The following is an 18,488-nucleotide window of genomic DNA, read 5'->3' as shown; positions in this document are numbered from 1 at the left end:
CAAACTGAGAATAAATCACTTGACAACTGTTAAATCGGTCGCCATCTTGAACAGTAATGCCAACTTAAAGTTCTATACATCGAAAAAAACACCCATTACTTCCGGTTCTGCTTTTTGAAGCAAAGTTCGATATTTAATTAAGTTGCCAATAACAGGGACATTTACATTACCAGTGTATTGTTACGCAACTGGATCTGTTATCAAAATACTTTAATATTAATTTATTAACTCTCTGTATAATGTTCAAGGGACCGAAAACATTGTTTTTTGACAAAAATTCAAACATTAAAAAATAAATAATTTAATAAATAAAATACATTTTATAAATAACGAGGTAGACTTATTTCTATGTTGGGAACAAGTTTGTTATTCACTAGCCTCACATTCCTTTTTCGCCTTTTGCCTCCGCTCATTGCCAGAGGAACCATCATAGCCATCGTCGCTGGAATTAATCCTGCACCTTTTAACAAATGACAAACACTCAATAACAACTTAAGAATACATACGTGTCGAAAGTGTTATTTGAAAACTGATAGCCACTTACCTACTGCAGCCATAACAGCACTTGGATCGGTATGGCCTCTTGGTATTGATGCCACTTGTGTCGGAGTCTGAGTGATTTGATTCAATCCAATTTTAACTTTATTTTTATTATTCTTCCTTCTCTTCCTCTTGGATTTATTTTTCAGTCGATTCTTTTTGTCTAATTTCTCTTTAGATTGCTCGACGCTTTCTGACGTCGATGCAACTTGCAGCAATCCTCCATGGGATGTCGTCATATTCACTTTAGAATTTTTTAAGGGTGGTAGTACTGTCAAACGCACGGATCTTAAATTTTTTAGGATTATTAAGGAGTTTAACGTGTTCGCTTATCTTACCTATGAGTACCCAAAGATTGAGTGGGCTCTAATGTGGTGCCTAAATCTAAAGAACGCTGTCTATTTTTCGGAGGCCGGTACCCTTTGGTGGTAGAAAGCAGAACCCATTCGCCGTTACCATTGAAGGGATGGTTATCCGAATGAATATCTATATCCGACCCTCTCCTCCTCAAGTTGCTGTACGGTGAAGAGTGGGGAAAATTGGACGGCATCCCATCCGTGATGATACCATCGTACGGATGAGAGGGATGATCGCAATTTTTATCGTCTGGAAGAGATGTAAATTACAGAATGTGGTCGTATTCGAATTAAAATACATACTGTGGTGGTAGAGATACGGCTTGCCGGTACTACTGTAAGAATTGGAGGGGAAGGATGTTTGGACGTGAACTTTGTGTCCGTACGTTGCAGACGGTCTCGACCCAAGTGAAGGTCTGGGATAATTTTCTTCGTCGTCGTGGTATAAGTCGAATCGATCGGAAGTTTCGGATGGTCTTTTGTTGTATATGTACGGGCTAGGTGGCGTTATTGATACCGGCCTATAAAACAGAAATTGTAGGAATGCTCAAATTAGTAAGCAGATTTCCATTTGCCTAAAGTTGCAGTCAACAAGAATTTTACTTTTTGATAGTGCCGATTAAATGCATTATATCCAAAAATAAGAATAACCAATTTTCCATGACTTGGTTCAGGCAATTAGAAAAGTCAAAGCTGTGCGATGCCACCATAGGAGGAGCTAATCTATGAAATCTGAAGTTAAGATGAACTAGCTATAGTCTACACAATAAACAGAACAAAATCATATTAAATAACTGCCTAATTAAAATTTAGAAACAAATCGGAAATTCACCGACAGCAAACAACCAAAATTTAGATCCGGCATATTTGGTGCAGAACGTTATTTAGGTTATCTAGTTAAATTCAACTAAATTTTTGTAATTTTGGCAATTCAAAAGAATAATATACTTGGTTAGTAAAAAGTACTGGAACACTGAAATATCTCCAAAACTGCCAAAGCAGGAATGATAAAATTCAATACCTGGGTGCTTTTGAACAGGCAGGATTCAAAATACTAACAGCAATGTTGACAAATTTCGCGATCAACTTCTAAAGTTTCCAATGTTCAAAAGCCTCCAAAATTCTCAGATGTTTATTAACAATGGTATGTCTGACCACACTGCTATTAACATTTTTCAATTGTGCGTGTTGAAAACCCCCCGGGTATTGATTTTTTTTTCGTTCGAGTTTTGGTAGTTTTGAATATATTTAGGCATTCCGGTACATTTTTAAAATAAAATTATGACGTGCCAATATTGCTGATAGCATTTTTGGATTCTGTACGCCTCCGCTATTTTTTACTAACCCGGTATAAAATTACTTTTTACAACACTTCCTTCTGCGTCGGGTTTTGTTGAGTCGAAATTGTTAACGTTTCGCCAATCATCATGTTGGCTTCTTCAAAGCTTGACTGAAACTGCTCTGAACAAGCCAACAGGATGATTGGCAAAACGTTAGCAATTTCGACACAACAAAAAAAGACGCCGGAAGAATACAGAAATTTTGTAAAAAGAATTACAGCAGCCTGTGGAAGTTTCTTTGAAAAACCGGTATAAAATTATACATTGTACATGCCAGACCAGAATATAAAAAAAAATGCAGAAGCCTTCCCGTTGAAGCTAGCTAAGCTTAAAAAATGAACATTAACAAAACACACAGAAATTGGAATTATGGAGAAAGGAAAAGAACAAGAAATGCTAAGAAAATGAAGGGAAGAGAAGATATTTTGTCACGAACATCAGCCAACTACACTCCATTTATTTTGTAAATGAACTAATAATGGATATAGCAAAGTCACTTATTTTATATTTATTAATTGTAAAAGCTTTCTGGTAGGATTTTTTTTTTAATCCAATGAGTGACTTAAAGAGTTTACGAAACGTGTTGTTGTTGCTCCCAAACCCGTGCGGTAATATCCCGGAAATGTCTGAAGTGGCTCGGATAGGTGGGAAACGACACTTGGTGGTAAAATTACACTTTACGCGCGGTAGATCAGTGTATAATCAGGTAATTTACAGAAGGGAGTAGAAAAAAAAATTAAGTGACCCGCAGCAGTAAGTAACGAAACTGGCAAACTTTTTAAATCACTCATTTATTAAGTACAGTTGACAAATCTTAATGACAGATATTTATGCATGAACATCCAATACGATACATTAATTATGTTATTTAATAGACGTACTGAATGCAAAGCACGTCTCTGAGCCATCGAGAGTCATACCAGTTCTTCAAGTCTATGGTAAACTCGAGGCCCCACTGTGTAAACAAAATGAACAGAGATTTTTGAATGATGACGTACCACGTACATCTAAATCTTTGGTACTCAATAGCGCACAGTATGGAGAAACTGCTATATGACCTTAGACGCGCGAACGCAGCTTGGAATGCAAATAATGCAGACGTCAAATTATATACCACGGCATCGGGCTAAAAGATTTATGGCCATACTATGCCACTATTCCAACATTTCGTATCTATCGGATTATTGTAATAAGGACAATTTAACATGTTAAATTATAATAACAATATAACGTAATTTTAATTAATAAAAAAATAGGAGTTCTCTGCTTGCGCTTCTAACTTAGAGCATTTTAGAGCAGATTTAGTAGATTAGGTACTAAATTTAAAACAAAGAATGACATGCAACGACGTTTAAAATATAAGAATGAATAACCCTGTTACCAACAGTCACGAAATTGCACTAATTATTTACTTATCAAAGAAAGTGCTGTGTAGTTTGTTGTATATAAAGTAAACATTCTTTAAAAATTTAGATTTAAAATGTTCAACACTTAAGTTTAATAAATCAGCTGGCAATATAAAGCCGCATTATAAGAAAACAAACGCTGAGACTTTGATGGTGTGGAATCGACAATTTATTTCTATACCCCATTGTGAATTTTATAACGAAATACCAATTTTTCTCTGAGTGAATCAACGGAGTCTTTGTTTTTAATAATTTTATATAGAAACGTGAAAAAATTATGTACACGCCTAAAATTAGCATAGCATAGCATGCTTAGCAAGTCGTTGTATAGATAGAATACACGATCATACTTTCTTAAGCCATATGTAAATCGTATACAGAAGTTTTAGACTCTTTATATTCTATTTTTGCTGTACATATCGACAAAGAAACCGCAAACATAATCATTGTAATTAAAATGCGACAATACAAAGTTTTCACAAAATAGTCCTTAATTTAAAATTTAAAATATGTCGGTTGGAAAACTAACATTATTTTTATATATTTTTACAATACTCTAATAGAAAAAAAATCTCTGGTCGCCTTAAATGTCTGACATGTGTATGGTATACTCCTGCACATATTCAACCCAAAGCAAAATTATTAACGGATCATTTACTTTGTAGGACTACGTAAAGACGTACTACCTATTTATCCTACTATAGCGATTTTTTCAAATAACGAGGGAAAAATCAATCATGTACGAGATCTTTGGCTTATTTTTGTTTAGGCAAGACACATATTAGAAATAATAGATAAATACCTGAGTGACAATTAATGGTTAGTATTAATAGAGTATAATTTGTTTATTTTTGTAAGACCTTGCGTCATATTTATCTCAGTTAAAAAATATAAAATGAATTTAATGACAAATTATTGGTACAAGAAAAAAAGGTTTTGTGCGTTTCATATTACCTTTGTATATATTTTATTATATTGCTAAAAATCGGCTTTATTTAGTGTTTATGCTTATGTTTTTGTTATATATATATATATATATATATATATATATATATATATATATATATATATATATATATATATATATATATATATATATATATATATATATATATATATATATATATATATATATATATATATATATATATATATATATATATATATATATATATATATATATATATATATATATATATATATATATATATATATATATATATATATATATATATATATATATATATATATATATATATATATAATTATATATATATATTTTTTTCTGATATAAACGCAAAAAAAAATAATTTTCTGAAAAAAGAATTAATGCCAAGTCATAACTTCCTTTTGTCATTTTGTAGTTAAATAAGGGCCAACAACCCTCAAATCTCTTATGAATATCTTTTGTCTGATAGGCCATTTGGCTTATATTCTTCCATAAATCCACCTTGTAGCTAGGCAATTAAGAGAGGCCTTGACTGTGTGTGTGTGTGTTTTTTTTTATATTTTTATCTTCACGTCTTAATATTATTCGATTTCTCTTATTCAAATATATTAAACCAGCATCAAGTTAAATTTGAATAGCATCAAAAATTATCACAAAAATCGGCTTTATTTAGTGTTTATGCTTATGTTTTTGTTATATATATTTATATATATATATATATATATATATATATATATATATATATATATATATATATATATATATATATATATATATATATATATATATATATATATATATATATATATGTAATTATATATATATATTTTTTTCTGATATAAACGCAAAAAAAAATAATTTTCTGAAAAAAGAATTAATGCCAAGTCATAACTTCCTTTTGTCATTTTGTAGTTAAATAAGGGCCAACAACCCTCAAATCTCTTATGAATATCTTTTGTCTGATAGGCCATTTGGCTTATATTCTTCCATAAATCCACCTTGTAGCTAGGCAATTAAGAGAGGCCTTGACTGTGTGTGTGTGTGTTTTTTTTATATTTTTATCTTCACGTCTTAATATTATTCGATTTCTCTTATTCAAATATATTAAACCAGCATCAAGTTAAATTTGAATAGCATCAAAAATTATCACAATTATCGAATCACCAGAAAGGTGCTCTAAAATTAAAAAGAAAAACAACTTAATGAGGTTTCAAAATGTTAGAATAATACATTAAAAGTTTTGAAAATTGGGATCACCACACTCGCCATCGATAAGGACACGAGTTCCATAATTGCTAAATGTAGTTTGAGCTTACCTCCTGTAGTCGAATTCATTTTCCCAGGGCTTGTCGTCCACGTCATCCATTTGGGTGGGTCGTTCGGCAACCGGTCTATACTTGCTATGCCATTTAGAAACTTTCGACACCGACCACGGGATGGGTTCCAAGCTAACCCATCCCTTTTTGTCCTCAAACGGATGACTATGTCTTTGTACATCCTGGAGCGACCAACTTTTAGATTTGTCATCAGAGAAATCTGCGTTTTGATCTTGTTGAATCAACTTGTCCAGATTTAAAGCGGCTTGGTCTTCGTAATGGGTGACAGGTTTGGTTTTCCTGTTTTGCCCTTTAGCGTAAGTTTCCAAGAATTCCTTTAGTGATATGCTCCCGCCGTCGTCATTTTTGTTCAGGTTATTCTTTCTGCTATCGGACTGAAAGCTGCGTTGGTCGTGCCTAAAGACGAAAAATAAAGTCACTAAGATATTGTTCGCTCTTGTTTTTTTGTAGGTTATCAGATTATATACAATATTTAATAATGACTTTTAGCAAATTTTGATTCTGGGAATAGCGTGTGCTTCAAAAATTATATATAAATTCTTTTACGAAAGTTTTTAAATATTTACATTTCAAAACTGACATTTTCTTTTTGAAAATATGAAAAATTTTATTATGAACATTTGTTTCTTTTAACCGGGTGGTCAGTTAAGAAGGACACTCCGTCCTATTTCGAACAGTAATTGTCGTCAAAAATTGCAAGAAATTTGGCAGATCAAATTACCAGTTTTTCTTTTGGCTGAATTTGTACTTGTAAATGGGCGCAAAGCTTTTGTTTTAGTTAATTTATAGGTTTATCCTCTATAAAAAATGTAATTAAAGTTGAAATGACGAAAGATGAGCCTTAAAAGCCTAATATACCTTTATGAGTTAGTAGATATGGTCCCAGAAAAATCTAACTGAAAAATGTTCAAGAAGCATCTGCAGAACTATAAAAAATGCCAATGGACAAATTGTTTAAAAAAACTGAATTTCAATATGTAACCTGCGTTAGTCCTAAATGTAAGAGAATTGCACAGAGTGTACCGGGCTTAAATTCTATTCTTTTTCGTCAAATGGTTTGTGTTCTCAAGGGAAACTGGTGCGCTGAAAGTATTTTGTTCAACTTGGACTTGTTGGAAAGGACTTTTTTTAGAGCATCAACGCTACCCTGAGCAGATTAATTTAAATTGCTTGTATCGCCGGATTTTTGCTACGATATCACTTTTATTGTTCTAAAAAAAAACTAAATGACAGCCTAACACGCTAGTGAAAATCCCATTTTAATACCCTTTTACTAATCTATAAGATCAGTACAAGAAGTAAAAACTGAAAATAATGTCGCAATTTTGGTAATATTTTCAGAATACCTGCTATTATTAAATCCTAATGTTCCATGTTTTAAATTTACTGTTAAAATATCAAAATTATGTTTCAAATTAATATTTATTTAATATGATTAGATATTGCCCATATATCTACACGAAATTCGAAATTTTTAAATCCAAGTGTTCTTTAGAAAACAAAATGTCAAAAATTATTTTGATGGTGTTAAGTGTCAATATAAGAAAATCAATTTATAGTGTTTCTGTTTAGAATATATTTTTCTGTTTATGTTAGAATATATGCAATGTAGTATCCTGCATTAGCACGCATTAATTTTAGTATTGTATCTGTTTAATTCTTTTTTATTATTGTATAGTATTGCAATAGTTGAATCAAATGGGGATGAGCATTATTTTTTTAAATTTAATTTATGATTTTAAGTTTTAATTTCATATTATTATTGACAGATTAAATTTAATGCTTGCGTTTTAACGGTTAATGTGTATATATTTTGCTTAAAAGGCAAGAATAGGTATCCTAAAAATATTTCCAAGCGACATTATTTTGTTTTTATTTATTTTACTGATATAAGTTTTAAGTTAAATATATTTTGTTAAAACCGTAAGGATATCCTTGAATTTCTATTTTTTTTAATGTATTTTATTTATAATATTGTGCCCTGTAGTGGCGATATACGCAATCAGAAAAATCCGCTCAAGGCAGCGTTCACGGCTACACCAAATTTGACAAAATGCCTTCAGCCATTTTGAAGACATCCCTCACAATGTCAGAGGTAGAGTAAAAAAGTAAAAACTATTCTACAAAAAAGAATTGAATTTATCGTAAAACGGTGTTCATTTCAGTTGTCCACAATAAAAGATTATTTCTCAAAAAACGAGGTTTAAAATTCTAGAATGCGATTACGTACCCTGACGGCCATTAGAGAAATTTCAAAATAATTTCCAGAATTTTCTGTTCGAGATGGGGCCGAGTGACCTTAATATATCACTCGGTACTTATGTACTATCTATTTAAATATTAAAAATTGGTTTTTACATCGTAAAACCAAATAAACTTCAGTTGATTTTATTAAAACCCAAATAGCTAACTGACCTCTATACTTACCCCTTTGAAGGTATAATCAGCTAAAGTTTATTTTAATTTTTCAAACATTAAAAGTATATTGAATATGCAGCGACGATGTCTATAGGTTAATTGGAAGATTCTCTTTGAAATCTGGTGTTTAAGATAAATTTAAAAAAAAAATAACTTTATTAAAGTAGTCAGCCTAGTCCACCCAATTAGTTTGAATTCTATTACTTTAAATTTGAATATATCAAATAAAGTGTTTTTTTTTGAAAATCTGCACATTTGTAGAAATATTTAAAAAAAATTCGCAAATTGATTAATTTATCAGGATCTAAATTTGCTAACCCTTATTAATAAAAAATGTTCCTATATGATGCAGACTTTTGTGGTAATAATGTACAACATTTACTATCATCTGAATTACCTAAAGGAAAACATTTTATCGCGCTAATAAACAATATTGATAACTGTAATAATTGTTCAAAATGTAAAAAAAAAATGTTACCAACGAAGCAAAAAATTTGATTTGATTTCTTTTTTGGAACAACTATTGACTGATCATTATTAATGCTTCTAATTTTTGTTAGAGTTTTTATTATTTGATCTAGTTCATTTATGGTCAAAATTACGAAGCTATGTAAATGTTGTAGAGATTTTAGTTGGCTAAAATAATCACAAAGGGAATAAAATCAAAAAACTTATAAATATGACCGAATAAATAAAAGGACATTGTAACTGACCTATTTGATTCAGCGCCGATTTTATCCCATTCAGTCGTCTTCGTAATATCAGAACCGGCCTCGCCAGATTCCGGACGGTTCGTGCTCCCATCGTATACATCAGCGCGCACCATACAAGTACCGAGAACTATCGCCGCTATCAGCAGTAGCATTGCGAGACCGCGATATGGCTGATACGGCCTCTCAGGTCTAACCGTGAATGTCCCGAGATTCACGGTTTAGTGGTTTTAAATGTGGATGATCTCTTTCTCTCTCCCTACCCGGTCAAACTCTTCAATCGCGGAAAAATGACAATGAAAATCTCGAGTTGTCGTTTGTTATGCGGATAATTTTATCGGACGACTCTTGCGGAATAGAAAGTCGAGCGCGATTCAGAGACGGACTGGGCAGGTTTGTCGGTAAAAGTTTTAATTACATGCATTTGTGCATTTGTTTACTGAAAAGGAAAGCAAAATACGTTGGCGGGGTCAATATCAAGGCTGTCGTTTCCTAAGATGATAACTTCAAACGTCACGTTCCAAATAACACGTGATTTCTCGCATTATACCCACTATAGTCCTGTATCGATATAATAAATGAATTTGTATACTGCAAATGATGCGAAACCTGAAAATATATAAATATAAGTTTTGTCTGGTTTTATTATTTTTTAAAATGTTTCTATTACAATAATAAACGAAATTTGGTGCCATAGATGGGACATCTCCGATTGGTGCGACATTTGCAGTACTGCAAAACTTACTTCATGCAAGGTCGACAGTACTGTGCTGACTGCCTTGCTACAGAGAAACTGCAGTTCCTGCCTCTGCTAATAAGAGCGCCGCATTATTTCCTATTTACTGAGTAAATAAAAAAATGACAAAAAATAATAGCTTATTTACATTTTTTTTATATTTCTGTCCCAGTATACTAGTTCAAATTAATTTTTTCAAAGAAACTTTCACAGGCTACTGTAATACTTTTTACAAAACTTTTTTGTTTTTGTTATTGCAAGACCTGAACGTCAGTCCTAAAATCTCTAAAATCTAATCCCGACATGGTAATCTTAAATGCAGTTAAAGGAAATGCTGTGGTGGTCATGAACACAAATGAACATCAGGAGAAGATTGAAGATATTCTTACAGACGAATCATATCGTCAACTTACAAAAGATCCTACGCAACCTTAAATCTGTTATCAAGGCTTCTTCTCTATCAGACTCCGTGACAAAATCTGTCACCCCTCATGACTCTAAAATTCCTAATCTCTACGGACTCCCAAGGGTTCACAAACCCGACATATTCTCTAGCAAAATATCTAGCTTCCTTATTAAAACTCCTTACAGGGAAAATTGATAGTTTCGTTCTTAATTTCTTTCACTTCATTGTACAATTAAAAAGCATTACATTGAGTACTCAAGATATTTTGGTTAGTTTCGACGTAGAGACGAAAAGTTCCTATTCCTATAACTCTCAACATGATTCTCAGAAATATTAAAATCCGAGAATCTGCAACCAAACCTTCTCACCTTAATAGAAAAATGGTTGCCTGGAACATGTTTTTCTTATAACGGTCAAATTTTTGATCAAATGTCGGTAACAGCTATGGGTTTTCCACTAAAGCTCTCGGCACCTAAAACCAAAATTATAGCCTACGTCGATGATACTTTTGTTATTTGGCCTCATAGTCAAGAATCACTAATAGATTTTCCTAGACATTTAAACTCTATACACCCTAACATACGTTTTACCATTGAATTAGAAACTAATAATAACCTCCCATTCTTAGATACTCTTATCAATAGAAAATCAGACCTAATATTGGGTCATTGTGTTTACAGAAAACCTACGCACACAGACCGATACCTTAATGCATGGTCACATCACCATCCGGCCCAAAAATCACCGGTTATCAACTCTCTTGTTTACAGAGAAGTAAAACTATCTCAGCCCAAGTCACTGAAAACAGAATTAAAACACCTTACCTCTGCTCTTCTCTCTAATAATTTCCACATTAAAGACATTACACTTGCCACTGTTGTTCTTCCTTACATTCAAAACATCATTGACAACATATCAAAAGTTCTAAAGAAATATAACTTCTAAATCAGAAATTCTTCGATCCGTCAAATAGAATTTACAGCATTCCATGCATATGCGGCAATGAATACATTGGAAAGACCGGACGAAAAATATTAATTAGGCTCAAAGAACACGAAAAAGCCTTAAGACTAAGACAAATAAACTCATCAACAGTTGCCAAACACAATCACGAAACCGGACATAAAATTTTATTCGATAAAACTAAAATACTTGCATGTAATCAATTCTTCTATAAACGAAAAATCCGAGAGTCTATAGAAATCTATAAGCAACCTAACAGTCTTAATCTTGACTCAGGTCTTATACCTCTCACCAATATGGGAGTCATCCGTGTGTGCCCCTCATTTAGTTCCGCCCCCCTCAAACAATATATACGCAGGTATAGTAAGTATAGTAGTAGGTAAAATTAGTAAGTTCGAGTCAACAAAAACCGATGCATTAGGAATCCAGAAGTTTTGTTGAAAGTAGTGCAAATTATCGATCTAATATAGTACAAATGTGAAATGTCATACAAAAGTGATCAAAAATGAAACCTTTGAGAGACCCGTTGGAAAATTCGCCTGTTAGAGCTAATTAGAAAAATAACTATATCAAATATAAATATATGATAAACAAATATAATATATATGAAATTATAAATCGCTTAAAAAAAGATTTTTCAAACCTCTAGAATAGAAGCCAGGGGGCGTCATTATATTCTTAAATTATAAATCCGATTTTTTTGGGAAATACACACAAGAGGAGCATTTTTTGAAAAACTGAACGACTAATCCAAAGATATACGCCGTTTGTGTATATAAGTTTAAAATGTTTTTCAATATTTTGACACCCTGTGTCTTTTTAACGAAATTATTACTATGTTCTTTATAGAAAAAACCACTCATAAAAATAACCAAAGCTATTCAGTTTTATTTTTGCTAACTTAGGTGATTATTCCAAAACTTTTTAGGCTCGCACCTTGGGATTTTGCGCAAACCTTACTATGCTATATTTAAATTATTATATTAAATAAATATATTAAAAAAAAAAAAGAAAAAATGTAACGTCGACCCTGCTTATTTCAATTGTAATAAATACAACACGGAAAGGCACAAAACCGCGAAGAAGTTAAAGCAAATTGTGTGCTTTTCCATGGCAGACCACCGTAATGGCTAGCTCATTAAAAACGAGAGTTAATGGCTCTAATAATACACACCAAATGGTCCATGACCACCACAGACATTCAAATATGTTCCAGTTAACTGTACAATGCGAAGACATGTTAAAAATGTTAAAATTGTTTCGTCGAATCTAAATAAGATAGATAACTGTATAATGCAAATTTTGGAAATAAAAAAATGTCACGATTTCTATCTAAATGGTTATTTTAGCCAGTGACCTAAATTTTACCCCAACCGTTGGGTCTTGTTAGTGATCAATTTAAGTAAAGTACATCATCTCAATGTGCCGCAGGGTACGGTACTTGGGCCAGTACTATTTAGTATATATGTCAATGGTATATTGTCGATCCTTAACGAGGGAACTGTTTTCTGCTTTGCAGATGACACCGCTGTTATTATAAGTGATAGCACTTGGGACTCAACTGTGAGAAAAGCAGAAACTGCAATTGTCAAATTGAAACAATGGCTTGTTTTTAGTCTTCTGTCACTGAATGTAGATAAAACAAAATTTATTGCTTTCAGCCGGACTCAAATCATGTAAATGTGAAAAACAAATTGAAAGAACAAAATCACTGAAATATTTAGGTATCTTTATTGATGAAAACTTGTCCTGGAGAAAACATGTTGAGTATGTTGTAGGAAAATTCAGGAAGTTAATTTATAAATTTTATGAATTGAGGCATATCCTACAAATAAAAACCCTTAAAATGATTTATTTTTCACTGGTTGAGGCAATAATCAATTATGGTTTAGCAGTATGGGGAGGGGCTTGTTAAACTATTACCGCCCCATTATATATAGTGCAAAAGTATATTATAAAAATCATGTACTTTAAAAATAAGAGATACTCAACATTACTTTTAGTTCAAGAGAGCAAACTACTTACCTTGGAGCAGTTGTACATAAAATCTGTGATAAGATTTATGCTTAAAACATCTTATTATAAACATGACCTTCATCATAATTTTGACACCAGAAATGCAGCACAACAAAATGTGTTATTACCCTTAGTCAAAAATTCAGTTAATCAGCGGCATATTAGCTTTGTTGGGCCAAAAGTCTACAATACCTTATCATTAAGCTTAAAAATACAACCGTATAGAAAAATAAAAAAGAAGCTTGATCAGTGGATTTTGGAAAGCCACTTCGCCCTGCAGCTTATCTAGCCTTACTTGCTTTCGATCGATTTGTGGATCAGCACTCATTTCATTTCATTTCATTTCATTTCATTTTATTACTATTTAAAATTTCCTTGTAAACTATTTATTTATATATGTGTGATATATTTTCTTCCAACTGTTTGAGAGTACAAACCTTATGTAATAACTAGTAATATCTCTGCATACTAGGTTGCACACACAGATTCTTGTGAATCCATTGTGCAAACCGAAATTATTTAAGTTTAGAATATTATCATTGTTGATTTTTTGTTGTTAAACAACTTTTAAGTACATAATTACGTCATATAGATGTAAATTTCGGGTAACGAGACTTATATTTTCAGTTGTTTTCCGTAGTACTAAACATTTAATTGTAACCTTGTAAATTCGTAATAAAAAAAAAAAAAATTGGGAAATATCACAAAAGTTTTTTAGTTTAGTTAGTTTAGTTTTTAAGCTATGACACTTTCATAATCTTATTCCATTTACGTTTCTTAAGGAATTTTACAATTTTAAAAATAATTCACACAACACGTTTAATTTTTTTATTTTTAACATCAAAATTTTGGGCAACAAAATTATTTTTCGTCACTATTTTAAATCCGATATTAATAAATAGGCTTTGTTGCTATTTTTGACCACTTACCATCTTGCCTGATATATTGCCCCTTTTTCTTTTATGGCTGAGAAAAGAAAAATGTATTGTACTTAATGATAGTGTAAATAAAACACCGAAGTACTGAACAGGGCAGAAGTATATCTTCTATATAACCAGTGCTCGGCAATCTTTCAAGGAAGGCTTATCAGCAGGTATTAAGTTACCTTTAGGAAGTAATAATTAAGTAAAAGACGCTTTGCTATACAGAAAATTACCAAAATAAATAAGAACTAAAAGTTCAGATTTTTACGAAATTATATATTTTGACATGACAATTGTTTCGACAACACCGTGTCTTTATCAAATGTAATATTTACAAACTACTTGCTACTATGTATACCGAAAAAAAAACTTATTTCCCAGTATTCCACCTATGGATAGATAGATTTAGTAAATTTCATCCTAACTCAGAAACAGGTTAACCCATTGGTGAAACAAGATTTGTTGGATTGCTTAATAGTATCTTTAGACCAAAATTATTTTGAATTTAATGGACAGATTTATATCTCTATATATGATGTCTTTGCTTGCTTTGTTGGAACTGACAGACAATTGAATTCTTTTTTAAATTACATTAACTCAGTACATAATCGTATAAAATTCACTATCGAGATTGAACAGGATAACTCTATTAATTTTTTAGACCCAACTATTAGGAAAGCGCAAAACAAATTATATTTTTCAATATATCATACACCTTCACATACGTACACAGTCATACATAACAGCTCAAATCACCCTGATACACACAAAATGGCTGCATTTAACTCTTTTATGAACAGACTTTTTTATACGCCACTCTCAAGAGAAAATTACAACAAAGAACTCAATACCATTAAACAAATTGCACTGAACAATGGCTACAATCCGTCCGTTAGAGATAAAATTATAAATAAAAAACAAATACAGACACCAGTAAACTCTATTTATCCGAAACCTAATACAAAACACGAACAATTTAAAACAATTACATACATAGGAGAACCTAGTGAAAAAGTTTCAAAACATTTGTCAAAATGTGGTTTAAAAATAGCGTTCAGAACTAACAACACAATAGGAAAATATTCAAAAAATAATAAAACGAAATGTCCAAAATCCCAAAAATCAGGTGTCTACAGCTTGAAATGTGGATCTTATCCTAAAATTTATATTATTTATATAACATAAAAGAGCGTTTAAAAACAATAGTCTAGGTTCTAATTATGCTACACACTTAAACACAGAAGAACACATTTTTGACGACAATTTTGATATATCACATACAGCCACAAAAAGTAGAAAATTATTAGAGATTAACAAAATGATACATTCAAATGTATTGTTTAACGATCAATTAGATTTAAATACCTCTCCTTTATTGAACTTAAATTCTCCCAACAAGATTAATTAATGTTTCATGGTCATTTTTCGGTATACATAGTAGCAGGTAGTTTGTAAATAATACATTTGATAATGATAAGGGATTATCGAAACAATTGTCATGTCAAAATATATAATTTCGTGAAAATCTGAACTTTTAGTTCTTATTTATTTTGATAAATGGATTTTCATCAAGTAAAAGCCACCTCAGTTTAAGAAAATTACCATGCCCATTAGTCATACGGATCATTACTACGAGGTGAAATGATTCCATTGATTCGGTAGTAATGAATAACGCATGGTAAAAACTTCATCTTGAATAAAATGAGAAATTATCGACTAGTTAACCACCAAAAATATTGATGAAAATGTGGGATGGATTTTGACAACTTGATCGATCGGACCCGTCAGTTATAATGTCAAGAATTTTGTGATTTTTTTATAATTACACTTCTGTATAATGTAAGATGAATAAAAGGATATATAAAAATATCTATATATCTGTCTCTAATGCATCGTTATTAGCGAATATCTTCAGTATTCAAGTTATGTTGGAAACGTTCTTGTTACGTTGCATATTATCTTTTAAAAGATTTCTCTGCGTAACATATTTAAAAAAAAATACTTTTTCTCAGACAATATTTCAAATTGAAATCTTTTTATGAAATACTCGGTGTTGTCATATTTCGCAAAATGTTACTTCTCTCAATTTTTTTAAATACCTGTATATTCACCACTATTTTGAATAATAATTATATTTAATTTATAATTAGTCCATTTCAAAATCAGTGATCTCAGCACTTCAATGATAAGGTGCTCCATCTTAGTGCCAATTAAATTTGGACGATCTATTTCAGGAATAGTATTAAAAAAATCGCACTGCTGTCAAATTTCCTTAATTCTGCATTGGCTATAAAATTCTATCTCTTCAAATACCGCATTACACTTTAACCGATCTTCTATCTTTTTATTTGTCTCAAATTCACACAGTTTATTTTCAGAGCTGTGTGATTGAAATTAATTAAATTAAATTAAAATTTTTTGTCTTCCAAAATTAAACCAGAAAGCTAAGACATTTAATCAACTGCATTATTACTGCCTGGAAACTGATGAAAATCGTCAATAAATAAATTAAATAAAAATAAATTCGAAATGATCCATTACAGGTGAATGTTCACATATACCGTATATATATATATATATATATATATATATATATATATATATATATATATATATATATATATATATATATATATATATATATATATATATATATATATATCAAGATAAGGTATGGACCCCTCTTATACGGCGACATAATGTCTAATTTCTGTTCTGTTGAAATAAAATTATTTCTTTTTTACTAATATTCCACGGAACACTTTTGGCGCACGATTTGCAGTGTTGTTAAATGGATAACACTCTGGAAAAAGAAAGGATTTTACAAGGGAATCATTGCATTAAAATAATGTTATTAGAAGTTCGTGCGTAACACGAAGTATGACGAGCTTTTCGGCAAGTTTTTGTAGAAAATAGGGTCGAAAGCCAGTTTGAGATATGAGATTATATCATACATTCATTTAAGTAATTATAAAAGCTATCTAGATCTTATAAAATGTATATCGCACTGATGCTGGTGTATAACTTTAAGCACTATCTAACTTATTACCAAAGAATTGGAGGTAAATACAAAGAAATAAATATAATCTTATATAATCTTGTAAAATTATCTTTCACCGTGTAAATAGGTGCCTACTCTAAAAACTAACATGCCGTAAAGAATTCGCAATATTAAACGCTTCATGATAATCGATTTCGAGATTACATCTAAAAAGCTCATCGATCACTTCTTCGTTTTTTTCATTGGTCAACCGGCAGATCCAATTAGAGTACAGTTATATCTAACATGATTTGTTGGGTTATTACGACACAACAACCGATTAATTTCCTTAGATAAAATTAAAACCGAATTATGCGCATTCATAATTATTCGTTGCATTTCCTCTGCAGATGTTATTGCGATACGAGTGAGATAAGAGCTATTTATTGAAGATAGTTGCTTGGGAGCAGTTTTGCAAACGTCACTTACGAAATAGAAAACATGGAATTGCAAAGTATGACCCTAAACTCCAAGTTTTGCTTCATCAGCTGCTAGTTTATTGGTGTTATCTGACGAACGTCTTTCATGATGGTATTTATGCAGAAGGTTTGATAAATGTCATTTTAGTCGCGAGTTTTTGATTTGGTTACTTTTGGGTAGTTGGTTTAGATATCTTCTTCTTCTTTCGGTGCCATATCAGGTCCCCCTAACGTTGGCAATCACATTGGCGAGTTGATCACGGTCTTCGGCTAATCTGAATAGTTGTTCGGCACTGCGTATTCCGGTCCAATCGCGGATGTTCTTTAGCCATGACATTTGTTTCCTTCCAACACCTCTGCGACCTTCGATTTTGCCTTTCATTATAAGTTGAAGGATTTTGTAATGGTCTCCTCTAAGAACATGCCCCAGGTACGATATTTTTCGTATTTTGATTGTGTTAAATAACTCACGGACGGCACTTGCTCTATTTAAAACTGCTTCGTTGTGTCTGCAGGGCGGTCCATTGTATTCGGAGCATTCTTCTATGCAACCACATCTCGAATGCCTCCAGGCGATTAACCGCATTGGCCTTGAGAGTCCAAGTCTCAGCACCGTATAACAACACAGACCAAATATAGCATTTGATCATTCTTTTTTACAATTTAAGGTTCAAGTTATCACTGCAGAAGAATGGTTTAATTTTCATAAAAGTTGTGCGAGCTGCATTTGATTTCTTTATCTGGATCTAGTTGCTCTGTTATATAGCATCCAAGATATCTATAATAGGTAACTCTATCAATGTTTTGCTGGTCTATATTTAGGGATGCATCGGCATGTGGCTGGCGACTGGATACCATAAATTTTGTTTTAGCGACATTCATTTTTAGACCCATGTTCCATCCTGTCGTGTTTACGCAATCCAACAGCT

General features: G+C 31.6%; 1 protein-coding gene across 1 annotated transcript; it reads right to left on the bottom strand.

The window, feature by feature from the left end:
• Window positions 1-320: 320 nt before the first annotated feature.
• Window positions 321-9,988, bottom strand: LOC132704470 (uncharacterized). The gene is made up of 6 exons (XM_060674480.1): window positions 9,060-9,988; window positions 5,908-6,324; window positions 1,200-1,417; window positions 879-1,146; window positions 545-828; window positions 321-460 (listed from the first exon to the last, which is right to left on the bottom strand). The coding sequence occupies exons 1-6, from the start codon at window positions 9,209-9,211 to the stop codon at window positions 321-323; spliced, it is 1,479 nt and encodes a 492-aa protein (XP_060530463.1). The 5' UTR covers window positions 9,212-9,988.
• Between the last annotated feature and the right edge of the window lie 8,500 nt (window positions 9,989-18,488).

This window comes from Cylas formicarius, unplaced genomic scaffold, assembly GCF_029955315.1.
Source record: "Cylas formicarius isolate icCylForm1 unplaced genomic scaffold, icCylForm1.1 PGA_scaffold_7__23_contigs__length_41026272, whole genome shotgun sequence".
Lineage (NCBI taxonomy): Eukaryota > Metazoa > Arthropoda > Insecta > Coleoptera > Brentidae > Cylas > Cylas formicarius.
The sequence above is the reverse complement of the archived record's forward strand: the minus strand, read 5'-3'. Positions and strand labels throughout refer to the sequence as shown.

Coding starts and splice junctions, on each gene's coding strand:
- LOC132704470 (XM_060674480.1), bottom strand. CDS start 9,211: ATGCTACTGCTGATAGCGGCGATAGTTCTCGGTACTTGTATGGTGCGC. Junction 6,325..9,059: donor ATCGGCGCTGAATCAAATAG/GTCAGTTACAAT, acceptor TTTCGTCTTTAG/GCACGACCAACGCAGCTTTC. Junction 829..878: donor CAATCTTTGGGTACTCATAG/GTAAGATAAGCG, acceptor AAAAAATTTAAG/ATCCGTGCGTTTGACAGTAC.